Genomic DNA, 23,546 nt, shown 5'->3' with positions numbered 1-23,546 from the left:
GTTTAGATCTCCCCTTCCCCTACTGCATCCCTAAACCAGCCTAGTTCGTCCCCTCCCCCCACTGCACCACACAACCAGCCCAGCTCTTCTCCCCCACCCACTGCATCCCAAAACCAGTCCAACCTGTCTCTGCCTCCCTAACCGGTTCTTCCTCTCACCCATCCCTTCCTCCCACACCAAGCCGCCCCCCCCAGCTACCTACTAACCTCATCCCACCTCCTTGACCTGTCCGTCTTCCCTGGACTGACCTATCCCCTCCCTACCTCCCCACTTATACTCTCTCCACCTATCTTCTTTACTCTCCATCTTCGGTCCGCCTCCCCCTCTCTCCCTATTTATTCCAGCTCCCTCTCCCCATCCCCCTCTCTGATGAAGGGTCTGGGCCCAAAACGTCAGCTTTTGTGCTCCTGAGATGCTGCTTGGCCTGCTGTGTTCATCCAGCCTCACATTTTATTATCTGTTTAAATTGAATTGATTTCTGTTGTCTTAATTTTTTAACAGTGTTTAGTTGCTTGAAAAATATATTTGTTGTCGCAGTCACAAAAAGAGATGTGGCATATCATTGCTTCTCAGCATTGCAAATCTTTTGTCAGATTCTTATAGTTTGAATGTTCACATTCGAACACAGGGGTTCATGTTTGGGACCAGTCTATGTAGGCAGCACATCAGGAACTGCTGACATACACACACACACCTTATTTTTTTAAATAAGGTACTTCGTGAAGTTGCTGCTTTTCCCACACTGTGCTGTTAATTTGACAGGTTATGAGCTTTGGGCCGATTGAGTTGCAGGGCAATAGGGAAAGGACAGGAGTGATGGGACTAATTAGATAAAAACAAAGAACTGTGGATGCTGGAAATCTGAAACAAAAATGAAAATAGCTGGAGAAACTCAAAACAGTCTGGCAGTATCTGTAGAGAGAAACAGAATTAATGTTTCGAATCCAATGACCTTTGTGATCCAGGGTCGAATTAGGTAGCTGTTTCTCAGAGTTAACAAAGGTGCAATAGATTGAATGGCATCCTCTTGTGATACTTCATTCCATTGTACTATCGGTTGATGGACACTAGATCTAAAATGTAATTTTTCACGCCCTCAGATTTTCTTTTAGTAAAGTTGATGTCAAGAGTCAATCTAACACAGGAAATATCTTCTTATGACATAAATCTATATCTTCTTCACTGTTTGGAACTTCAGTGAGACGCAGCCTGCAAACGTAGGGAGTAAGGTACATAAAATTTAATCATTGATCAGTATACAAATCATGGGAACTTTCAGTGCGTTGGACATTACAGCAGCAATAACACTAGGCACATCAAATGGTTTGGAAAGGAATGGAATTTGCTTGAGAAGCAAGAATTGCGACACACTTTAGGGAAACAACAGGAAGCGGGGATCGTACAGGATACACAGGTCAAACGTGTCTCTTTGCTGCATCACAACCTCTCATTCAGTGTTCGCTTCATCTCCCCACCCCTCTGTGCAACAAGTAAAAGAGCTTCATTACAAATGATCCAGCTTCTTATTTAATATTATCCTGAAACAATACAATGTCTTTGAATGGTCCCACAGGAACTATTAGAATCAGTGAAGCAAAATGGATCAGGGATCACATCCTATTGATATCAGTGGGAAGTAATAATGGAAAAGGATAAGTAAAAAAGGATCAGTGAATGGCTTGTTTACCTCATGATTTATAACTCCCAGTCTTGTTTCACTGGAGAGTAGTCAAAACACTATTTATTCAAGTTGGTGTAAGCATTGATACTGAGTGTGATTGTACTACACACACACGCACACACACACACACACACAGACACACACACAGACACACACAGACACACACACACACACACACACACAGACACATACACACACACACACACACACACACACACACACATAAAGATCAGATTACTGAGAATATTGAAGCTGTTGAATTTGTGTTGACTGATGTGGTCAATCTGTTTAATGCTGACATTAGCAGTAAAAACAAATGAAACAAACTAGTCTTTAGCTGATATGTTGGATAGTGGATGCTTTTGTCGCAAGGCAATAAGATTTTGAAGATTCCCTTCATAGCCAGTACCTGAAGCTGTCTCACTTCCTTGTTCTGTAGGACCTATAAGTACTGCACTGTTGGTAGGTTTGAGCTGAGCACTGCTTTTGCCGTGCTGAGTACAGCTGCTGGCATCCTAGCGTCGTATGTGCTTCCTCTGAGCTTCATTTAACACAGCTGCCCATTACTGTTAAGGAAGCAGTTACCAGCAGAGACCAATTAGTCACATGATTTTAATTAATTAAAATGACTCTGGCATCTGCTACCTTGTTTTATTTTTGACAAGTTTATAAGAAAATCCCTGCTGCCATTTAATTCTTATGGAAATGCTAAACACATTCTGGTTTGTGAGCTAAAGAGTCCATCGCTCTTGTTCAGCCATGCAGACAGGAGTCTGGGTTTCTTTTTGTCTCTCGCCCTCTCAGCCACAGCTATAGCAAGTTGTTGATTTGTGCTTGAGAATAGTACTTTCCGAGCAGGACAACTTTCAGGTTCTTTCTCTTCGAGGGCTTGGTGGGCATTCTGTATCCACACATGAAACAAACCAGTCTTTAGCTGATATGTTGGATAGTGGATGCTTTTGTCACAAGGCATTAAGATTTTGAAGATTCCCTTCATAGCCAGTGTCTAAAGCTGTCTCACATTTCTTGTCTTTGAATAGCCCCGCTGGAAATATTAGAATCAGTGGAGAAAAATGTGTCAGGAGAAAAATGATCACATGCTTTTGATGTCAGTGGGAAATAAGGGATACAATGTACGAGGTAGTTTTTTATGCTTAAAAGCTGCTCTCTTCAGCTTCTACCCAAGCAGAGAACAATATGGATGGCCCAAGCTTGGACAATTATAACCAATATCCCACTTATGTCCAGAAAGCGGCTCACAGACTGCATTATCAAACTCACTGTGGAAAAGCAGCCGTATTATAACCAGACTTGGGTGTTTTGTCGGCTAAAATACAATATGAATAAGTTACTTAGAAATGGTAGCAAAGGAAATCAAATCAGCCAGTTGTCATATCTGCACTTCTCTAAATGAGCAGTTGTTAAAAATCCACCCTGGGATTTCTTCAGCTGATTGCACTGTTTCTTGGAATCCCATACAGAAGGGTTTCACTAATTTTTAGTACGGTGCATTAATTGAAAAATCAGAATGTAACACAAGCTGGCTTTACACATGGACACAAGTGTATGGATCAAATCTTCTGCCAGTGGAAAAGGAACAAAACACAGCAAAGCGAAGGAAGGACAGATTGAACACCACTTGACCCAACATCATGTCATGATTCCAGTATCTTTTCTAACTCTTCCAACAAAGCTTCTGTGCACATGAGGATAGCAGAAACAGAAACCTGTTCAAAGTGCACTGAGGAAATGGTCCCTATTTCTTCAAGAAAACTCATATTCTTCATTGGATGGGAGAGTTTGGATTTCGGAGGAAAAGTATTGTGAAAGTGTCATTCCTTAACTTTGCCCATTCGATTTTTTGGGATTCGTTTGACTTTCAAGTCTTTATATTTTATTTTCTCTCTGTTATTGCAATTTTAAAAAGCTGATTGTTTTATGAAAAAAATCAGCCTGCCAGAAATCAGTCTGCAACTACAGAACTTTAAATTTTAAGTCCCTCTCAAAATAATACGATAAACAATTGCTAAAGAAATGAGACAATGAGTAGTTTAGGAGACTGGAGAATCTGAGATCTATAACGCTGTGTGAAGCTGAATGAACACAGCAGCCAAGCAGCATCAGAGGAAGAAGGGTCCCGACCCGAAACATCAAACTTTCCAGCTCCTCTGATGCTGCTTGGCCTGCTGTGTTCATCCAGCTTCACACCGTGTTATCTCAATGTGTGGTTTAATTTCTTTTTTGTGTCTTTGAATGGCCCCACTGGAAAAATTAGAATCAGTGGAGAAAAATGTGTCAGGAGAAAAATGATCACATGCTTTTGATGTCAGTGGGAAATAAGGGAGACAATATACGAGGTAGTTTTTTAAAAATCATAATGGATCAGTGCAGCACTTTCTTTACCAGTTCAGTGTTCCGTTCTACTTGATAAGCTACAGTTCCTGTAGTCGTCTGATGTGTGAGACAGAGGACTATCTAGATTACAGTCAGCCGATATTATAATATACGTGTTCCAAATAACTAACACTTTTCCAATAAGTGGATCTTTATTGCAAAAAGCAAAAATATGTTCTTATTTTGAAAGAGTAAAGCTTGTGATTTTGATTTACAGAAGGATGTTGGGAAGTAAGTTGATGTAGCATTTGGAACTAGGGCCAGGTGGACCTCACTGATGATGAGGTCCTTGATCGGGAGCTGTGGCTGACAGGTACAAACAGGAGCTTCAGAGCAGCTCCTCAATTTAGGGACTGGCTCTTGAGTTGGTTAGTCAGAGCCCATGTACTGTGCACATGTAAATAAAGGATGACATGGGTGGCGTGTACTGGACTGTAGCCCACTTCTTGCGCCCAGAATGTATTGGGAGGGTTTCCTCCTCCTCTTCAGGTGGCGACAGTGATATGGCATCCATCTCGGACTCTGCAGTTTTCTCGACACTCCACTGGGTTGGGAGGAGAACCTACAGTTCTGACAGTCTTTCTGATGGCTCTGAGGGGCCAGGTATGTTTAGCCCCATGCCACCTCTACGTGAGAGAGACAGTTTACGTAAGGGACCGAAGTTTGGTGTCAGCCATGGAAATGGCTCTGCATGGGTACAAGGCCAACTTGACACGAGGTCAGGTCCTGTGACATGCAAAGTTTGGGTAGGTGAGGTGGTCCTGAACAAACATGTGGATCGCCTGAAAACTGCTATTTTGCAAATGGGGCAGGAACAAGACATACCTGTTCCCTGAGAACAGCTGGGGGTGGGTTTTCCCCCTCCATCTAGCGTCAAAGAAACCTCAGACCTGAAGATGGCTGCAGCCTCGAAATCATTACCACGTGAAGAAGAGGAGGAAGGTCTCCGGAAATGCTCCAGGCACAAGAGACGGGTTACGGCCCAGTACACACCAGAGCTGGTGGAACCTGGCCTGAGGCGAAAACATCCCAGTAGAAGCTTCAAGAAAAAGAACAGGTCCACAGTCCTGGAATTTTGGGGAGGGGTGGAAGGGGGAAGATATAGTGATTAGAACCAGGGCCAGATGGATCTCATTCACCTGTGAAATCCTTGATTGGGGCTGTTAACCTGGGCTGATCATGGAGCCCGGCTGACAGGTATTAACAGGAGATTCAGACAGCCTCCTCAGTCTAGGCCCTGACTCTGAGCTGGCTGCTCAGAGCCCATGCATAGTGACTTGGTGACAGGACATTTCAGTTGATGTTCTTAAAAACAAAATAATAGCATTCAGCTTAACAAAGTGTGAAGCTGGATGAACGCAGCAGGCCAAGCAGCATCTCAGGAGCACAAAAGCTGACATTTCGGGCCTAGACCCTTCATCAGAGAGCATTCAGGCTATTCATTGCTCTTAACCAATGAACGTGTTCAGGGAAATAACAATTTTCCTAGTTTACTGAGTTATTAAGATCTAAGTGCTAACTCTGCATTGAATTATGCCACACTGTTCTTACAATAAGTCTGCTCACATATTAGGGTGCTATTAAGATTATTACAAAACTTATTCCAAAACTAGATAGGCACTTTCCACATTATTTAAGGGAAAAATATTTCATTTCTGCTTTAACGAAATCAAGATGGTTGAGGAAGGGATGTCTTGCCTTATCTCAGCATTCAATTGTTTCTTAAATAATTCTCCACTTTTTCCCCACTGCTTTCCTTGGAAAATCCATTGAATGTATTGATTGCTGTTTGTGTAAAATCAAACTTCCTGACATCTGTCCATAATTGGCCTTTTATAACTCTGAATCTGTGTCCCCTGCTCTATTTTCACAATTCAAGCATTCTCCACGGCAATATCGCCACCAATCAGAGTCCACATGCCAATCAGCCACTACTTCCTCTCATGCACAATAAATTGTAGTTTCCGTTTAAGATTTGGTTTTCTTGCATTTCTGTTATGATAAGTGTAAGGTGAAAATCTTGGAAATAATGTCTTTTTTTCACCGATATTCAATTTCAGAATTTAGTTTAATTGATTTAACCTTTCTACGTACACGCTATTCTATATCATCAAACATCTTTTCCTCTTATGACAACTCAGTTTTTAATACCTAGGACCAGCCTTGGGAGCCTATTCTGAGCTGCCATTGATGTATGGATATAGTCCCTTTGTGTTCTTGACATGAATATTAGACATGGTGCTCAAGGTGCGGACTGACTAAAGGACCGTGCAGTTTGAGTATGACTATCTGTCTTCTGGTTTTAATTGAACTTTATCCTGTCTGCATTTTAAACTTTTTTATTTTCAAAAACTATATACTTTTGAATCTTATTTGTGTCATTCCCTGACTTGGAGGTGGGACCAGCATGTGGTGAAGAGCTGTTGAGTATTAATCAGGTGGAAAATAATCTCAAGGGAAATTTAATCAAAAGAAAGCCAGATGTTCGAAGATTCATACGGCCATGTCGGAACAGGGCAATGAGTAAATTTATCATCAGCCAGAGACCCTGATCCTGACTGAACAAATGAACTCACAGGATTCTCAGAGTTGATCCTAATGGAAATAGAATGTTAGTCTGACTTGTATTGGTCAGGGCTCAGCAGTTTTAGTTCTGAACATCTGTCATTACTATAAAGGGAAATCAAAAACTAAAGGCTGATAATTTGCCATACTATTGTTATAACTGTTAACAAATTCTCTTGGTTGAAACGTTGTACTTCCACAGATGACTGCATCTTCTCTGTAAATTTTAACCCTTTGAGTACTGAGTATCCTTTGCAGTTTACAAAATCCAATTAGCTTTTGTGTTTTACAGCATCCCGCTACCCACCAAAAATAAATTCTGTAAATTTCAAATGTAGTGAATTGGAAAAATGTTCGTAACTTGTAGAATGTCTTCGTAATCTGAGTTATTGCAACCTTGAGTACTTTTTTTCCTCTTGATTGTTTACATTGGTGCAGAAATGCTACTGCAGTCCTCAAAGAGTTAAAGAGAAGGTCTCTGTTTCCTCTCTGGTATGTTGCTGTTGACATAGAAATCCAGCAACAGAGATCTTACATTTTGAGTTTGAGCTAACAAGTTGGATTGGAACTAAGATTTGGAGCTTTTTAGTGTTGGCTACAGAATTTTTAGATTGGCCAATTCTTTCAGATTAGCTCAGTAGTTTGGTTAAATAGCTTACCGTGAGCCAAATTTCACCCCATTCACATGTTTGAGGTCTGCAGGACTGTGGTTCATAACTAATCAAGATCAATCACTTGAAGAAATCACTAAAACTTCTCCATTAAGAAAACAGTCACGCCTGTTTGTAATTGTCCATCGTTTTTTGCTGAAACAGTATGGCATCCTGTTCAGAACAAATGCTCAGTTCTGTATAGTTTAAATATTTTGAATTTAAAATGAAGACCAAATAAAAAAAAAAATGTTAATGATTGCTTAGTTTTACTGACTTCATACACAAAAAAGGAATAGGAATAGGCCACTCAGCCTTTCAAACCTGCTATGCTATTCAATAACATCATGGCTGATTGGATTTTAACCTTAACTCTATATCCCCGAGAAGCCCTGATAATCCTCAAAGCCCTTGGTAATCAAGAATCCATTTTCCTCTACCTTAAAAGTATTTAAAGGTTCTACATCCACTGGCTTTTTAAGGAAGGCCAAAAATTCCAAACGTTGGAGAGAAAAGAAAATTTCTCATCTCTAGGAGCACTGCCATAAATGGGTGACTCCTTGATTGTAAACAGTCTGTAAAATTCAGTCATATTATGGTTGCTGCCACCCACAGGCACTGTCATAAATGGATGACCCCTTACTTTTAAACTTTGACCCCTGGTTCTAGATTGTCACAAAAATGGAAACATCCTTTCAACATCCACCTGATCAAGCCCCGCAACTTCTTGTATCTTTCATTTAAGTCACCTCTGTCCATTCTAAACTCCAATGGGTAACAGGCCTAGCCTGTCTAGCTTTTCCTCATAATGCACTCCCACATTCCAGCTATTAGCCCAGTAAAGCATCTCCAAACTGCTTCTAACATGTTAACAACCTCATGTAAGTATAGTTACCAGGACTCTGCACCGTTCTCCAGATATGGGCTCACCAGCATAACTGTATAACTAAAACATAACCTCCCTAACTCTTGCTTTCAATTCCCCTCATAACAAAACATGATAAACCATCAGCTTTCTGATCGCTGGCTGTACCTGCATATCAATCTTCTGCATTTTATGCACAAGGATGAGCAGCTCTCTTTACATCTCAGAGCTCTGCAACCTCTCACCATTTAGATAATATGCTTTTTAAAAAAAATCTTTTAGTCAAAATGAGCAAGCTCGCACTTTCACAAATTGCAGTCCATTTGCCAGATCTTTGCCCACTCAATTAACCTAACTATATCCCTTCATAAGACCCAATGCCCTCTTCACAATTCACTTTCACACCTACCTTTGCGTCATCAGCAAATATAGCTGCCACACCTTCAGTCCCTTCTTCCAAATCATTTCTGTATTCAAATAAATTTTAAAGGGTTAAGGCCACAGCACCAACTCCTGTGGTACACCACCCATGCATCCTGCCAGCCTGAAAAAGACCCATTTATTCCTACTGTCTCCTTCCTGTTAGCCAGACAAACTTCTGTTCATACCAATAAGCTACCCCACAACTATGAGCTTTTATTTTCCGCAATAACCTTGTGGCACCTTATCAAATATCTTCTGGAAACCTAAGTACAACACATCAACTGGTTCCTGTTTAGTACAAGTTACTTCTTCAAAGAATGAAACCAAAAGTACTGTGGATGCTGTAAATCAGGAACAAAATCAAAGTTGCTGGAAAAGCTCAGCAGGTCTGTAAGCACCTGTGAAGAAAACAACAGACTTCTTCAAAGAACTCCAATGAGCTAGTTAAACATGATTTCCATTTGACAAACCCATGTTGTCTCAGTCTGACTACCTTGAACTTATTCAAGTGCCCTGTTAAAATGTCTTTATTGTTTCTAACATTTTCCCAATGGCAAGTGTTAAACTAACTGGCCCGTAGTTTCTGCTTTCTGCCTCCCTCCCTTTTTGAATAAAGTTACAGTAGTTATTTTCCAGTCTAAAGGAACCTTTCCCCAAATCTAATGAGGTTTGAAAAATTAAAATCAATGCATTAACTATGTCAGTACTTCTTTTAAGAGTCCAGCATGAAATCCATCGGGATCCGGGACTTGTCAACTCTGAATTACAACAATTTACTCAGTATTACTTCCCACTAATTGTAATTTTCTTGAGTTCTTCCATCCCTTTCAATTCCTGATTGACAACTACTTCCAGGACACTATTTGTATCCCTTCGGGGGAAAACCAATGCAAAATGCATTTTCAATTTGTCTCCTTCTCTTTATTCCCTATTACTAATTCCCCACATTATTTTTCTTAAGGACAATATTTATATTGCTAACGCTCTATTTTAGATACAGGATGGAACATTTCCTATCTGTTTTATACTTTTGGCTAACTTTCTCTCATACTCTAATTTGTCCCTCCTTGTTAAGCTTGTTGTAATTCTTCACTGTGTTCCACATTCTGTACAATTCTCCGACTTATCACTTATCTTTATACATGCCTTTTCTTTGAGTTTGATACTTTCTTTGATTCTTGTAGTTAACAATAGATTGCGTGCCCCTTCGAACTTATTTGTCAGATTGTATCTATTCTGTACTTTCTGGAATATCCTTTTCAATTTTTTTTGCTTCATTTCTGTTGGCCTATCACTGAACCCTGAATTCACTAGCTCTGCTTTCCTGCCCCTGTGCCGTAATTACCTTTGTTTAAATTTAGAATGGTAGTCTTCGACACATGCTTCACTCCCATAAACTGTCTGTAAAATTCAGCCATACTATGGCTGCTACTACCTCGGGGCACCGCCATTACGAGGTCAGTAATTAAACCCATCTCGTTGGTTAAAACAAACCTAAGTATAACCCGAACCTCCGGTGGCCACCATAACAATGCTGATTGATAAATTGTCCTGAAAACCTTCAATGATTTCCTCATCCAAACAATTCTTTTCCAATCTGTTTTTTTAAATTACAAATGTGGTTTAAAATACTCCATGCTAATTGCTGTGTCCTTTTGACAAAGTCCCATTATTTCCTCTTTGATACCTTGTCCTACCATATAGTTACTGTTAGGGGGCTTGTGAATAACTTGCCCAGGTTATCAGTTGTTTGTTAATTCCCCGTCTCTACACAGCCTGTTTCTATATCCTTGTTTCCTGAATTTTGATCATTCCTCTCTATTGCCACTTTTATCTATGATTAACAGAGCTACTCATCCACCCTTTCATAGGTACTTGTCCTTGCTAAATGTTACGTACTCTTAAATGTTCAAGTGCCAATTCAAGTCATCCTGCAGCAACATCTCAGTAATGATCACTAGGTCATATTTATTTACCTCAATTTGTACTATATCTGTTTTGTTTAAAATGCCTCAAGTGTTGTCCTTTATTATTTTTGTAATCTGTAATCATATCTGGTGATCTGCTAATGACCTGTATACCTTGTCCCTTCCTGTTTTTTTTTATTTTCCATATTAATTCCTTCCTCTGTTGCCATCCTCTTTGATTCACCACAACTTTCCAAATGTAAGGCCCTGGTCCCACTATCATGTTTAAAGCATGCTCTGCTTCCCAAGTTCTGTGGTTCACAAGAACGCTAGACTAGGATATGGTTCAGGTGTAGACTGTCCCACTGGTATCAATCATGCTTTGCCCAGTATTGGTGCCAGTGTCCCATGAACTTGGATGGTTTCCACAGTACCTTGGTCATTCAGCTGATCCATCCCACAGCACTCACCCTCATCCAAACAAGCTTCAAGAACCTCAAACTTGTGGACTCCTGTCCCCTGGGTCCCCTTAACTGCCTCACTTGCAGTCTTGCTTTCCTGTTACTGACCACTGGCCATATCAGAACACCATGTTCTAAGAGATGTGCCTGCCCCCTGGTACAAACAACTCAGGTAACCATCCCCACCCCAGATGCATCGCAGTGTCTGTCATTCAGTGTCCAGCTCATAAACCCTGAGCTAAAGCTGCTCAAACTTTAAATGTGTACCCTGACATGCTTACCCTGATATATATACCAGAACAATGGATGATAATGTGAAGTGCTAATCAATCATTTTAAAATCCAGCTATTTAATCCGACACTAAGAGCTGCATCATATCTTAGCGACATTAGCGAACCTGTGATGTCACTTGATTAGTTATTGTTACATTGTTTTTCCCACTAAGGACCATTCTTGTATTTGGTTTTGAAAACAATGACTTTTACAGTGATTCTGTGTTGTCCGTCAGTCTGTGCTCTCTCAGCCTTCTTCTGTCCTGCACCTGTTATTCCCTACTTACCAGGTCCCTCCCACTCCTGTCAGTTTGTGTCCATATCACTTTCTGGGTCTCTTTTTGCTGTCTATCTCTCTTCCCCGCCTCCCCCACCACCGACGTCTCTTCTACTTTCCTTCTTTTCTGCACTCATGAACCTGGGTGCATTTGTTTGTCTGTTCTGTGTTACATTTTTTTCTTTCCATTCTGCTCTCTATCTCTGTGTCACTATCTTCTTGTAAATGCACGGGTCACACTCTTTGTGTGCCTGCCTGTGTCTCTTTTTCTTTCTTCTCTGACTTTTCCCCTGTCTGTCTGTGTATTTTCCTCTTTGCATCCTCTTCTTTCTTACTTGCTCTCACAATTGCACTCAATTCCTGCCCTATCTTATACAAGTGGGATGTCCCGAAATTGGAGGATTGCTGGGGAAAGTCAGATATAGACGTGACTGTTTGCTGGCAACCAGTGTCAATTGCAACTGAGCATGTGCACAATTTCAAAAATGCAACTTTCTCATGGTTGAAGGGCAGGTGTTGTTTGGTGGGGGTACAGACAGATTGGGAGTGAGGGCCGGAGGGGAATGGGAACATGGCTGGGAGCAAATCTCCCCCTTCACAGCTGCCCCCTTTGCTCTGTTCACAGACAGATTTCCCACCCACTCCCCGCTAAATAGCAGCACCCGTTTAAGTGCACACATTTAAGTAGTGCATAATGTGTCAATAGACATGGCCCTTTCTTAAAGTGCTATTTTTAGAACCTGAGACTAAAATGTGCAAAAGGCCCTTTGTGTGTTTCTGTCTCAAGAAACAAAGAAACCTACAGCACAGGAACAGGCCCTTAGGCCCTCCAAGCCTGCGCCGATCAAGATCCTCTGTCTCATGTCCTCGGTTGTTCCAAATTCTATATCAGACTCTGTGCCTGACCCTCTTTTATTTTTACTTTTGAATGAGACACGGGGGTCACCGGCAAGGCCAGTATTTATTGCCCATCCCTAATGGGCCTTCGAACTGAGTGTCTCTCCAGGTAGAGAGCATTACTGTGGCTGTGTAGGCCAGACTGGGTAAAAGAGAGTGAATTTCTTCCTGTACATGGCATTAGAAAACCAGATGGGTTTTCACAACAATAGCCGTCAGCTTTTAATTCTGCGGTTTTTCCCCTATTATTGAATTCAAGTTTCACAAACTGCTGCATGGAATTAAAACCCATGTGCCTGGGTTTTACAATAAGTATCTGGATTCCTAATCCGGTGATATTATCAATATACAACTACCTCACCCAGGCACCGGTAACTTTATCGAGCAGAGAGTTTCAAAGTCATAGCGTTCTCCTTTTCCTGCCGTGCAAAAAGTTATCCACTAGATTCATACTCTTCTCACTTCAGATTTTATTTTTAAATTGAACAGTGCAGGTATTGATCACTGGTGACCGCCGCCACTTTTTTGAGGCTGGATAAAAGTCAGGCACCAGTACATTGCACTCAGTTACTATTAAAATTAGGATGCCTGTGTGCATGGGATTGGTGCTGCTGGTTATAACTATGCACACTGTGTTTATTTGTTATTAATTTCACAATAACCATTTCTTGTCAACATAACCGTGTAATTTGCATGTAGCCTGAAAACCATTTCCTCTGAAATTCAGCACATTTCCAAATTTACAGCTTGGATCCCTTAGCATTCAGCATTAGGGTTTTCATGTTTTTTCTTCAGGCCACTGACTGAGCAGCCTTGAAATAGAATGAAGCAGAACATTACGTGTAAGAGCATCGCGTACACCCAAATATAATGCTGCCAAAATTTCTTTAACTGCAATAGATCAAGCCTGTTCCACTCTCACCAACAGAAGTGAGCGTAAGGTGAAAAGTTGGAGAGATGAGGTATAAAATAAAAAGACCTTTTAAAATGGCATATAAAAATGCCATGCTGACCATAAGCCAAAATAGCGCACATCACGTACCTATTTTGCTTTTTTTTTCCACTTAGTAAATGATTGTTTATTGTTATGTATTTCTCTTAATACCTGAGAAACTAGTATGTGTTAAAATGTAGCAGAAGTGGCCAAAAGTGTTTTTAGCCCTTTGATTCCTAATTCCCCATCACTGCTTTCAAGGTAACAATTCTGTCTGTTGGGGCTTGGTAAATGAACAATTTTACAGCAGGTTTTTAAACCAAAAACAGAATAGTTTTGAGTAGATGATGAAAGGTTAAATGTGAGAGTATTACAAACAGACAAACCACAGTCCTTGCATTTACTCCCATATTTAAGAGTTAGAGTTGACTTTTGTCCAGGCTGGTAGTATCCCAATTCCGTGGAATTCCAAAAGCCCTTGGCTGTTGAACAAGATTCACTAGTGAAGCAGGAAACCTTAACATACTATGCACAGGCCTCCTAAGTTGTCCGCACCTTTATAATACCTACTGTGGCCTGCGTTGTGGTAAATAAATTGAATCTAAACATGTGTAGATCAAGAGGTGCAACCTTTATTACAAATTATCTGTGCTATACGACATGTAATTGCAACAATGAAAACGGTCCATACTGAATTTGTTAAGAATTTGTTTACATGTTTCACAATGAGGAAATGGCTTGGTGTAAGTATTTTTCCAGGCATGTGAATAGACAGAATTTCCAGCTTTCACTCATTGAACGTGGGACTCAGCTAAACACAGGCTCCAAGTCTGCTGTGAATTGGGGATGTTGTGGATGTTTTTCCTTGGTTTTTAACAGTTGCAAGTGAATGTTGTATTTGTGAACATTTGATAAAGTTTCTATATTTTTACCTTGTATTTATATCATTTCATGTGATGCGGCCAGAGTATGCCATTTACTGCGGAAGGTTGGCCATTTGAAAGTAGTCCTGCATCTCATCGTGTTCAACAGGTGATATTCAATGATCACTTTGATAATATAGAAATGGTTTAAGTGTTTAAAAATGTGACTAAGCATTTGCTAACTTAGTCATTTAATGTGAAAGAAATTGTAGAGGATGTTCTTAAATCTAGGCCATATTGGTGTCTGCTTAAAATTAAATATCTGCTTCTCAGTGCAAGTGCTTGGCTCCAGACTGAGGGATAACAAATGCATCACGTGGTTTGTAACTGGATGTGATGTGACCACAAAATCTCTCATTTGCTCTCTGGCCTGTTTTGGCATAGCTGTATTCAGCTGAGTTAGAGGTAGGTGCAGCCAAGATTCTGGGCTGGAGTGAGCTTAGAGTCAGCCAGGATCTCACTATTCACTGACCTCTGTTGATAAGAAATGGCAGACAGATGGGGGAAGGACCAGCTTTGGCTGTAATGCCCCCACTGTTCATTTGGTTTGGCTGACACCGAAGAGTGACCCAAATGTGGCTCACCCCTGTGTAATGCATCAGCGATTTAAGTGTCACCTTTTTTCAGGAGGAGAATGGAACACTGAACAAGGTAATTGACAAAAAGAATTTTGTCTCCTTTGTCAGCAATCAATTTTAAATCGCTTTAAAGCCCAGTCAATGAACTTAATTGGGAAAATGTTCAGTCTGAGTTGGCCTTTTTAATGGGACTTGTACATCATTTAGTTTTGATGCCTTTACCTTACTTCATTTTGCCCATCCCTGCTTAACGTTAGATGCCAGAACTGACATAAGGCAAATAGTTACCAGGTCTAACCCTGTGTCAATGATTTTGGGAGATGTGGCAGTATATACATTCATTCTCTCTCTCTCTTTCTCTCTCAATCTCTTTCTCTCATGGATGCTTTGATTGATGTCAATAACTAAATAATATTTTATTTTTGTTCCTAATTATTTCTGAGTGTGCTCTGGGATATTATTGTGTTTAAATTTCTTTTGGTGAAACTTTCATGCATGCTCCAGAAGATGTAATTCCCACTGGATGGAATGTAACCAGTTGCAAAAGCTCTGAGCAATTCTGACCATGAGACCCTCTGGGAAGGGATTTGTCCAACATTGTAACTTGTGTATCAGTACTCTCTGATTGAAGTAGTGATCTACTGAGCTCGCACATCATTGGGTTTCAAGAGCTCTTGCCAAGGCTAAATAGCAAGCTTTGCCACAGTGGGACATTTCCTCTCTGCGCTGGGAGATGGGAGAGGAGAGAACCAGTGTTAGTCATCATGTTTTTTACATGGAAGGTACCTTCCATCTGTCTCCCACCAACTCCCCATCTCTGCCCCGTCTCCAGGCTGATTGATCATGAAGCAAAACTGGCGGCTGACAAACTCTCAGAGTAGCAAGAATGAAGAAAGTATAATTATTTAAGACATAAGTGCTGACAGTAATAAGTAGATGACTTATTTAGTTTTTAGTGCAGAAAAATTGTTTACGAAATGTATCCCCGTGGAGAAATTGCTTTTCTTTCTAGCTTACAGAAGCTACTTTAGGTCTGAATTCTGGCTGTACCGTGTCCCTTTTCTGTGGCATACTGGCTCGCTTATATAGTGCAGATGAAATTGGTGGCACCATGCCAGGAACTCATCATATTTATGGACTGCAAAATGGAATGAGTATAATTATATGCGTGCCATATGTGAAAGAGGCAGCTAACCAGTGATCTTCCGGATGATGAGAGGGACTCAACAGGGATTAGGTGAAATGATTATAGGAGTAAGTGCAAATGTCAGCTAAGTGAACATGCTAATGAGCATGTCACTGGTGAGTCTCTCCTCATGTGACTCTCTTCTTCTGGTCTTCACTCAAAATTAACATGCAGTGTTGGGGCTAAGAAATCTAGATCTTGTCTTTTTCAAAACAAATTTTCCATGCAACGTCATACCTTGTGGCTGCTCAAACGTTTTACTGTGATTATATTTTAAGATGGTCTTGTCCACAGCTGTAGCATTGGCATTGTTGTTACCACCCACAACAGATTTAAATATACTTATCTGTTTTTTTTAGAAGGAGATTTTTCCTTTGAAAGTTGCAAATCCACCCAGCAGCTGCTCAGAGTAACAATGCTGATTAACTGTTTGGGCTCACAACGACCTTATTGCATTGAAAGGGATTTTTTAAAAATCTCTCCCTAGTTCCTCCAGATGTTCCAGAGGGATGGGGAGGTGACTAGATTTCTGCTGATGCCACTTGGAGCAGCGGCTGAGAGCACGAACATGAATGTTCAGTGCAAGGTTCTCCTTTTCTCAGCCTTACATGCCTCACATGTTCGGAATTGGAAAATACTTTGGTTTTCCAATTCCTAGTTCATACGTGTGGCAAATCTCTGTAGTAAACTGAGTTTTCGAGGAATCAAGGCGATATCAATCCATCAGCTTTAATTGGCTGCATTGGCTTGTCACAGTCATTTTACATGCCATGAAGTTTTTTTTTATGATGATATGGTAAAAAAATGGAGGCTAATAATCGGTGGGAAATTGAGAAGCAAATATGTAAGGGGATCTAAGGTATCTGTAAGAATAATAAAGTTAAAATAGAAGTGGATATTAACTTTCCAAGCATAAACTAGGACTACTTTAAGAGCTTCGATGGAGAGGAATTTGTTAAGTGTGTACAAGAAAATTTTCTTATTCAGTACATGGATGTACCTGCCAGAGAAGGAGCAATACTTGACCTTCTCTTGGGAAGCAAAGCAGGGCAGGTGACTGAGGTGTCAGTCGGGGTGCACTTTAGGGCCAATGATCATAATTCTGTTCGTTTTGAAATAGCGATGGAAAAGGATAGACCGGATCTAAAAGTCAGAGTTCTATATTGGAGGAAGGCCGGTTTTGACAGTACTGGGCAAGAACATTCAAAAGTTGACTGGAGGAGGCTGTCCTCAAGTAAAGGAAAGTGGGAATCCTTCAAAAATGAGATCATGAGAGTTCAGAACCAGTATGTTCCTGTTGGTGTGAAGGCCAAGGCTGGTAGGTGTAGGAAATGCTGAATGTCTAGAAAAATAGTCTCTGGTCATGAGAAAGAAGAAAGCATGGGTCGGGTATAGACAGCTGGGATCAAGTGGGTCCCCTAGAGGAGAATAAAAGCAGGAGGAGTATACTTAAGAAGAACATCAGGAGGGCAAACAGGGGACATGAAATAGCTTTGGCAAATAAAGTTACGCAGAATCCAGAGAAATTTTACACATATATTAAAGGCGAAAGAATAACTAGGGAGAGAAGAGGGTCCCTTAAAGATCAACAAAGCCATCCAAGTATGGAAGAACAGGAGATTGGTGAAGTACTAAACAAATATTTCGCTTCAGCATGTACTGTGGACATGGAAGCTAGGGAACTTGGGGAAATAAATAGTGAACAAAAACAAAGTTTCTGGAAAAGCTCAGCAGCTCTGGCCGCATCTGTGAAGGAGAAAACAGAGTTAACATTTCGAGCCCGGTGACCCTTCCTCAGAACTTCCTCAGAAGTAAATAGTGATGTCTTGAAAGCTGTCCATATTACAGAACAGGAGGTGCTGAGGTCTTAAAACTCTTAAAGGTAAATAAATCTGCAGGATCTGATTAGGCGTATCCCAGAACTTTGTGGGACACTGGGGAAGAGATTGCTGGACACCTTGCTGAGATATTTGTATCATCAACAGCCATGGGTGAAGTGCCAGAAGACTGGAGGGTAGCTAATGCTGTGCTATTATTTAGGAAAGGTGGTAAGGAAAAGCCAGGGAATTACAGACCAGTGAGCCTATTGTCACGGTGGCTATGTTGTTGGAGGGGATTCTGAGGGTGAGAATTTGCATGCATTTGGAAAGGCAAATGCTGATTAGGGATAGTCAACAGGGCTTTGTGAATGGGAAATTGTTTCATACTAACTTGATTGAGTTTTTTGAAGTGGTGACAAAGAAGGTTGGCAAAGCAGAACGGTAGACATTGTCCATATGGACTTCAGCAAGACAATTGACAAGGTTCAACATGATAGACTAGTTAAGATTAGATCACATGGGACCTAGGGAGAGCTAGCCAATTGGATACCCAATTGGCTTGAAACCAGGAGATAGTGTGTAGTAGTAGAAGGTTGCTTTTTTGAAACTGAAGGCCTGTGACTAGTGCTGTGCCACAAGGATCAGTGCTGAGTCCAATGCTTTTCAACATTTACATAAATGATTTGGATGTGAATGTAGGCGGTATGGTTAGTAAGTTTGCAGATGACAGCAAAATTGGTGGTGTAATGGACAATAATGAAGGTTATCGCAGAATGCATCGCAACTTTGATCAGGTGGGCCAATGAGCCAAGGAGTGGCAGATGGAGTTTAATTTAGATAAATATGAGATGTTGCATTTTGGTAAGAGAAACCAGAGCAGACTTTATACAGGTAATGGTACAGCCCCAGGCAGTGTGGCCGAACAAAGAAACCTAGGGGTGTAGGGGCATAGCTCCTTGAATATAAAGTTGCAGGTAGACAGGATGGTGAAGAAGGCATTTTGGCATTCTTGCCTTCATTTGTCAGTACATTGAGTGTAGGAGTTGGGCCATCATGTTGTGGTTGTACAGGACATTGATTCGGAGATTTTTGGAGTACTTCATGCAATTCTGCTCTTCCTGCCATCGGAAGGATGTTGTGAAACTAGAATGGGTTCAGAAAAGATTTACGAGGATGTTGCTGGGATTAGAGGGTTTGAGCTATATGGAGAGGCTGAATAGGCTGGGACTATTTTCCCTGGAGCATCACAAGCTGAGGAGTGATCTTACAGAGGTTTATAAAAATCATGAGGGGCTTGGATAAGATGAATAGCCAACGTCTTTTTCCCAAGATAGGGGTATCTAAAACTAAAGGGCATGGGTTAAGGTGAGAGGGGAAAGATTTAAAAGGAACCGGAGGGACAACTGTTTCAAACAGCAGGTGGTGTGTATGTGGAACGAGCTGCCAGAGAAAGTGGTGGAGGCTGGTACAATTACAACATTTGAAAGGAATAAGACTGAATAACGACTGGTTTTGAGGGGTATGGGCCAAATGCTGGCAAAATGAATTTGATCAGTTGAGGGTATCTAGTCAGCGTGGACGGGTTGGACCGAGGGTCTGTTTCTGTGCTATGACTCTACATAAATGATGCATATTGTGCATAAGAACGCGAGAGTGCTTGGACAAAAATAATCAACTCCATGTCTCCTGCTCTCAAACTAGTGCACAATGCACTTTTATTGTGAACTCTCCCAAATCCTTTTCATCCCCTGAAGGGAGAATTATGCATAAATGCTGCCCAGTCTCCAGGGGTAATCAAGCAAAACTCAACACGTTTTCATTTCTATCCCAATGTTGTTCAGGAGCATTAGGGTGAAATTCTATTCCTTTGCCTGTGCCCCCAGGAACCACTGAGCCATGTGAAATGTTTGATTGTTCTTACATTACTCTAACCATTCAACACTTTGTCTAATTATTTACTTGAAGGAGTTAATGAGAACTCCTTTAACATTGAGTCCTTGTTTGCTCTCTGTCAGTGGACATTTAGTTCTCTATCATCTTACTGGAGGCATACTAGAACAATAACAATTTGCATTTATATAACTTCCTTTCTGTGGGAAGGCATCTCAAGGCACTTTAAAGAGTGAAAAAAACCCATTAAGAAAAAAAAGGAAGTATTACAAGGGTATTTAAAAGTATAATTCCAATTTTAAGTAGGATTTTGAAAAATAAAAGAATAGATAGAGAAGTTTATGGTGGAAATTTCTGACCCGAAGGCCTAAATAGGAACATCACTGGCAAGAGGAAAGGAGCTGTGATGTACAGGGTCTCTAGGTTGGAGGAATGCAGAGCTCCTTGACTGTTGCAGTGTTGAATGAGATTACAAGAATAAAAAGAACAACAGTAATGACAGTTAACTTCAAATTTTTCGTAAGCCTGAAGCCAATTAAAATAGCATGAGAAATACGAGCAGGAATAGGGCAAACAGCTCTTTGAAGCATTGAATAAGATCGTTGGCTTCTCCATGTCAACTCTGTTTTCTCAACATATGTCAGGCACCTCGAGGTGCTGGATGGGTGATTATGTTACAGTATTTTGGAAGAACAGAACCTCATGGATGGTAGAGGGTGGGAGCTGGACAGGCGAGCGTTTGAACATCTTTGTGTCTACAGTTAACTAAAGCATTGGTGAGGGTTTCAGCAACAGATGAGCAGAGCAGAAAGAGATTCTGATAATGTTATGAGCTGGTCTTTGTGACAGATAAGATACAGGCTCAGAAGCTCAGGGTCAGGTCAGGCTTCAGTGTAATGACTGACTCAGTTCAGCCTGAAGAATTGTCTGCAGAGAGGGATGGGCTTTATTTCGGTGACTGAAACCAAAAGGTCCTAACCATGAAAGTGGAAAGAATTCATACGAGGGAAGATAGTTCAGCTGTAAACTCTGAATGGAAAAGACTAAGCCTATTGAAAATAGAGGCTGCAATCGCTGAGGCTCAGCAGTTACTCAGTTAGATGATGAGGGTGGAATTGATGGAATCATCCCTTTGTCAAACTCAGTTTAACATTTGGGTAGACAGGGAGGAAGATGGATTTTAAAGGACGGGTTAGGAGCATAAACTGTATGAAGCTCTAAAAGGAGGGAGATTACATCCACGAATTAAGCTTCCATCAAGGCCACAGTTGTTATCAGTAAGGTAGTGAATCCCCTCATCCTTACTTGTACAGGAACTGACCTTCTCTGTAGAAATATAGAGAGATCAATAAGTATCAAGCTGTTGCCATAATTTGAGGAAGGATGTAATATGTGAGTTAACTCGGATGGAAAGGAGGTTTGTGATATTCATCCCAGCAGCTGCTCTGTTTGTGAATGTCACTGGGAATAAAGAGTGGAGACAGGAATTAATTCCTTGTTGAGCTTGTTTGAAAATGTCCAGAAAGGTACAGAGAAAAGATCCAAGAGGTGGGATCAAGCACAAGGTGGCAGCAAAAGATTAATGAGGATTAAAGTGTGGTTTTTAAGGGAAAAACTGATGTTGCATACCTTCCAAATTAAATAGGCTTTATATTTATATTGCCGTTGGCTTGCTGCACGTACAGACCTTGACGTGACATTGTTGAATGTCCATTTCTTTTGTGAAGAAAGTTCCATGAAGCTCTCAGTGTGATGTAAAGACACTGATCTCCTTGATGCTCCTCCTTCAGACTATTACAGGGTGCCAATGTCGTTCTGACAATGAGGTGTTGAAACTTGTACAATGTTTCAAATGTGGCTCAGCAGCGGAACACTTTAAATCTAGCTGCCCACAGTCTGGCAGTGCCTGAAAACTGGGCATTTTTCTACTATTCCATGCATCAATTTTAGTTGAGTAAAATTCTAGACCATCAATGTGGTATGACTGCAAACTAGTTATTGGCTTCACCACTTCACACACCACTCTATCCTCCACCTAAAGCAACTCTTGACCCACCAACCTTGGCTAAAATCTGGAGGTATGCAAAATCCAGGATAGCCTTGTCTGAAGGGTGGTGGATTTGAGGCCACTGTATCTGTAACTTGCTTTAACTTATAAAGCGATGTTCAGTCTGTGTATTCATAGTTCACTTGGCTTGTTGATCGTAGCTTTACAGTGACTTCATTACTTACCCTATTGGGTTAATTGTTGTAAATCAGTACTGATATTTAATCTCATACAGGAGTTTTCAAGTGAACATAGGAAGGAGGGATGAGAGGGGGAGAAGAGGGTGTAATTACTGTGCATGGCAGTTTCTATTATAAAAATCAATGTTAACAAACTTGTAATGGATGTATAACAATAAGGAAACAAATTGTGACTTTAAATGCAGATTGAGTTACACCTGCACAACCTGTTTCACGTATCCTCCAGCTTCCAACCCTGTTTATCCTGAAGCCAGACTGGACCCTGATTCCCCAGAGTGTTACTATAGACGATACAATATTTATACTTTAAAATTTGATGCTACATTCATTTCCTGTCAGAATTTTCCATTATAAGTACATACCTGCATATTTATAACAGAAATTGCTCAAGTCAATTGGTCACAGTGTAATTATGCTTTTACCCCAGAGGAGTCACTATCGTGCCATAATGGGGGACAAGGTGCAATTACTTTCTGACAAATTAGCAGTGATTTCCATTAAAAGAATGGATATGGGGACTTACAATAAAAGTATAAAGATGAGTACTCAATCACATCTACCTGCCCTAATCAAAATATCTCTGGCATCGCTTAAAACCATATTTTGCCTTTATTTCCCATGTGTGGTGCCAGTGATGAAGCATTAGTGGAAAGAAGTGTTTCATATCTTACAAGCGGATGGTACAGTTTGCTGCATCTTACTTAACCACTCAAATTATACGAATTTCACTCCGTTTTAATTTAAGAGCTGCTGAGTGAATTGCCATATTGCTTTACCAGTTTTAAAGTGGGAAGAAACTTTTCAAAATTGGTTGCTATGTCTCGCAAAACCTCACTTAACTGCAAGTGAAATTGAAGTGGTGCTTGAGAATTTAAAATAAATGGGCAACTCCATTGCATAATTTAAAAACTGTTTCATTAAGCATAATCTTGTGATATAAAGAAATCCTTGCCTTGTCCTATAAGTGATTTTCTTTTAAAATAACACACTGGATTACATTTTCAATATTCTAAACTGCTATACTATATATCTGGACCAAATTTCCTGAGAAATGCATTATTATGTACTTAGTACTAATGACAGATACAATGCCTCACTTTTTCTTCAGTATTTTTTGCAAACGATGCTTAAAAAGGGGACAGAGCAAGAATTGGAACTAACTGTCAGCCCCTAGTTTTCTTCAGAAGTGTGATGCTTGGAAACATCGGCTGTGCCTTTTCTAGCACAAATTCCAGGTTTTACCCAAAGAAAGCATAGCAACGCCAATTACATGCAGATGAATATCTGAAGTCTCTGCACTCAGACATTTCAACAGTTACAGTTCAGTTTAAATGGGGAGTAACGTCAGATTTTGTTTAATGACATTGCTGTAAAGCATCTTGGGATGTTTTACTATGTGAAAGGTACAATACCAATCAAATTAATATTGCCTGGCCCAGAATCTTCCACTCTGTCGCCAGCTCCTTCCAATGCAAGGGCATCCTGGACTGCTACTCGAGTTGGATGCTATGATTGCAAACGTGGCATACCGTCAAACATGTATTCAGGAGACGCAAGTCTCAGGTAAATGTGAAA

General features: G+C 40.6%; 1 protein-coding gene across 10 annotated transcripts in view; it reads left to right on the top strand.

Moving 5' to 3' along the window:
* The window catches only part of sobpa (sine oculis binding protein homolog (Drosophila) a), a 338,847-nt gene that overhangs the window by 202,135 nt on the left and 113,166 nt on the right, over nt 1-23,546 (top strand). For 8 of the 10 annotated variants that reach the window (XM_059645243.1, XM_059645245.1, XM_059645242.1 and 5 more), the window contains one exon: nt 14,294-14,359. The exons of the other annotated variants lie outside the window; for them this stretch is intronic. In XM_059645243.1, the coding sequence (XP_059501226.1) occupies nt 14,294-14,359 (66 nt within the window). The remainder of the gene's footprint in view (nt 1-14,293; nt 14,360-23,546) is intronic. 10 annotated transcript variants of the gene reach the window in all.

Source organism: Stegostoma tigrinum, chromosome 4 (assembly GCF_030684315.1).
Source record: "Stegostoma tigrinum isolate sSteTig4 chromosome 4, sSteTig4.hap1, whole genome shotgun sequence".
In the NCBI taxonomy this organism is placed as follows: domain Eukaryota; kingdom Metazoa; phylum Chordata; class Chondrichthyes; order Orectolobiformes; family Stegostomatidae; genus Stegostoma; species Stegostoma tigrinum.
The sequence above is the reverse complement of the archived record's forward strand: the minus strand, read 5'-3'. Positions and strand labels throughout refer to the sequence as shown.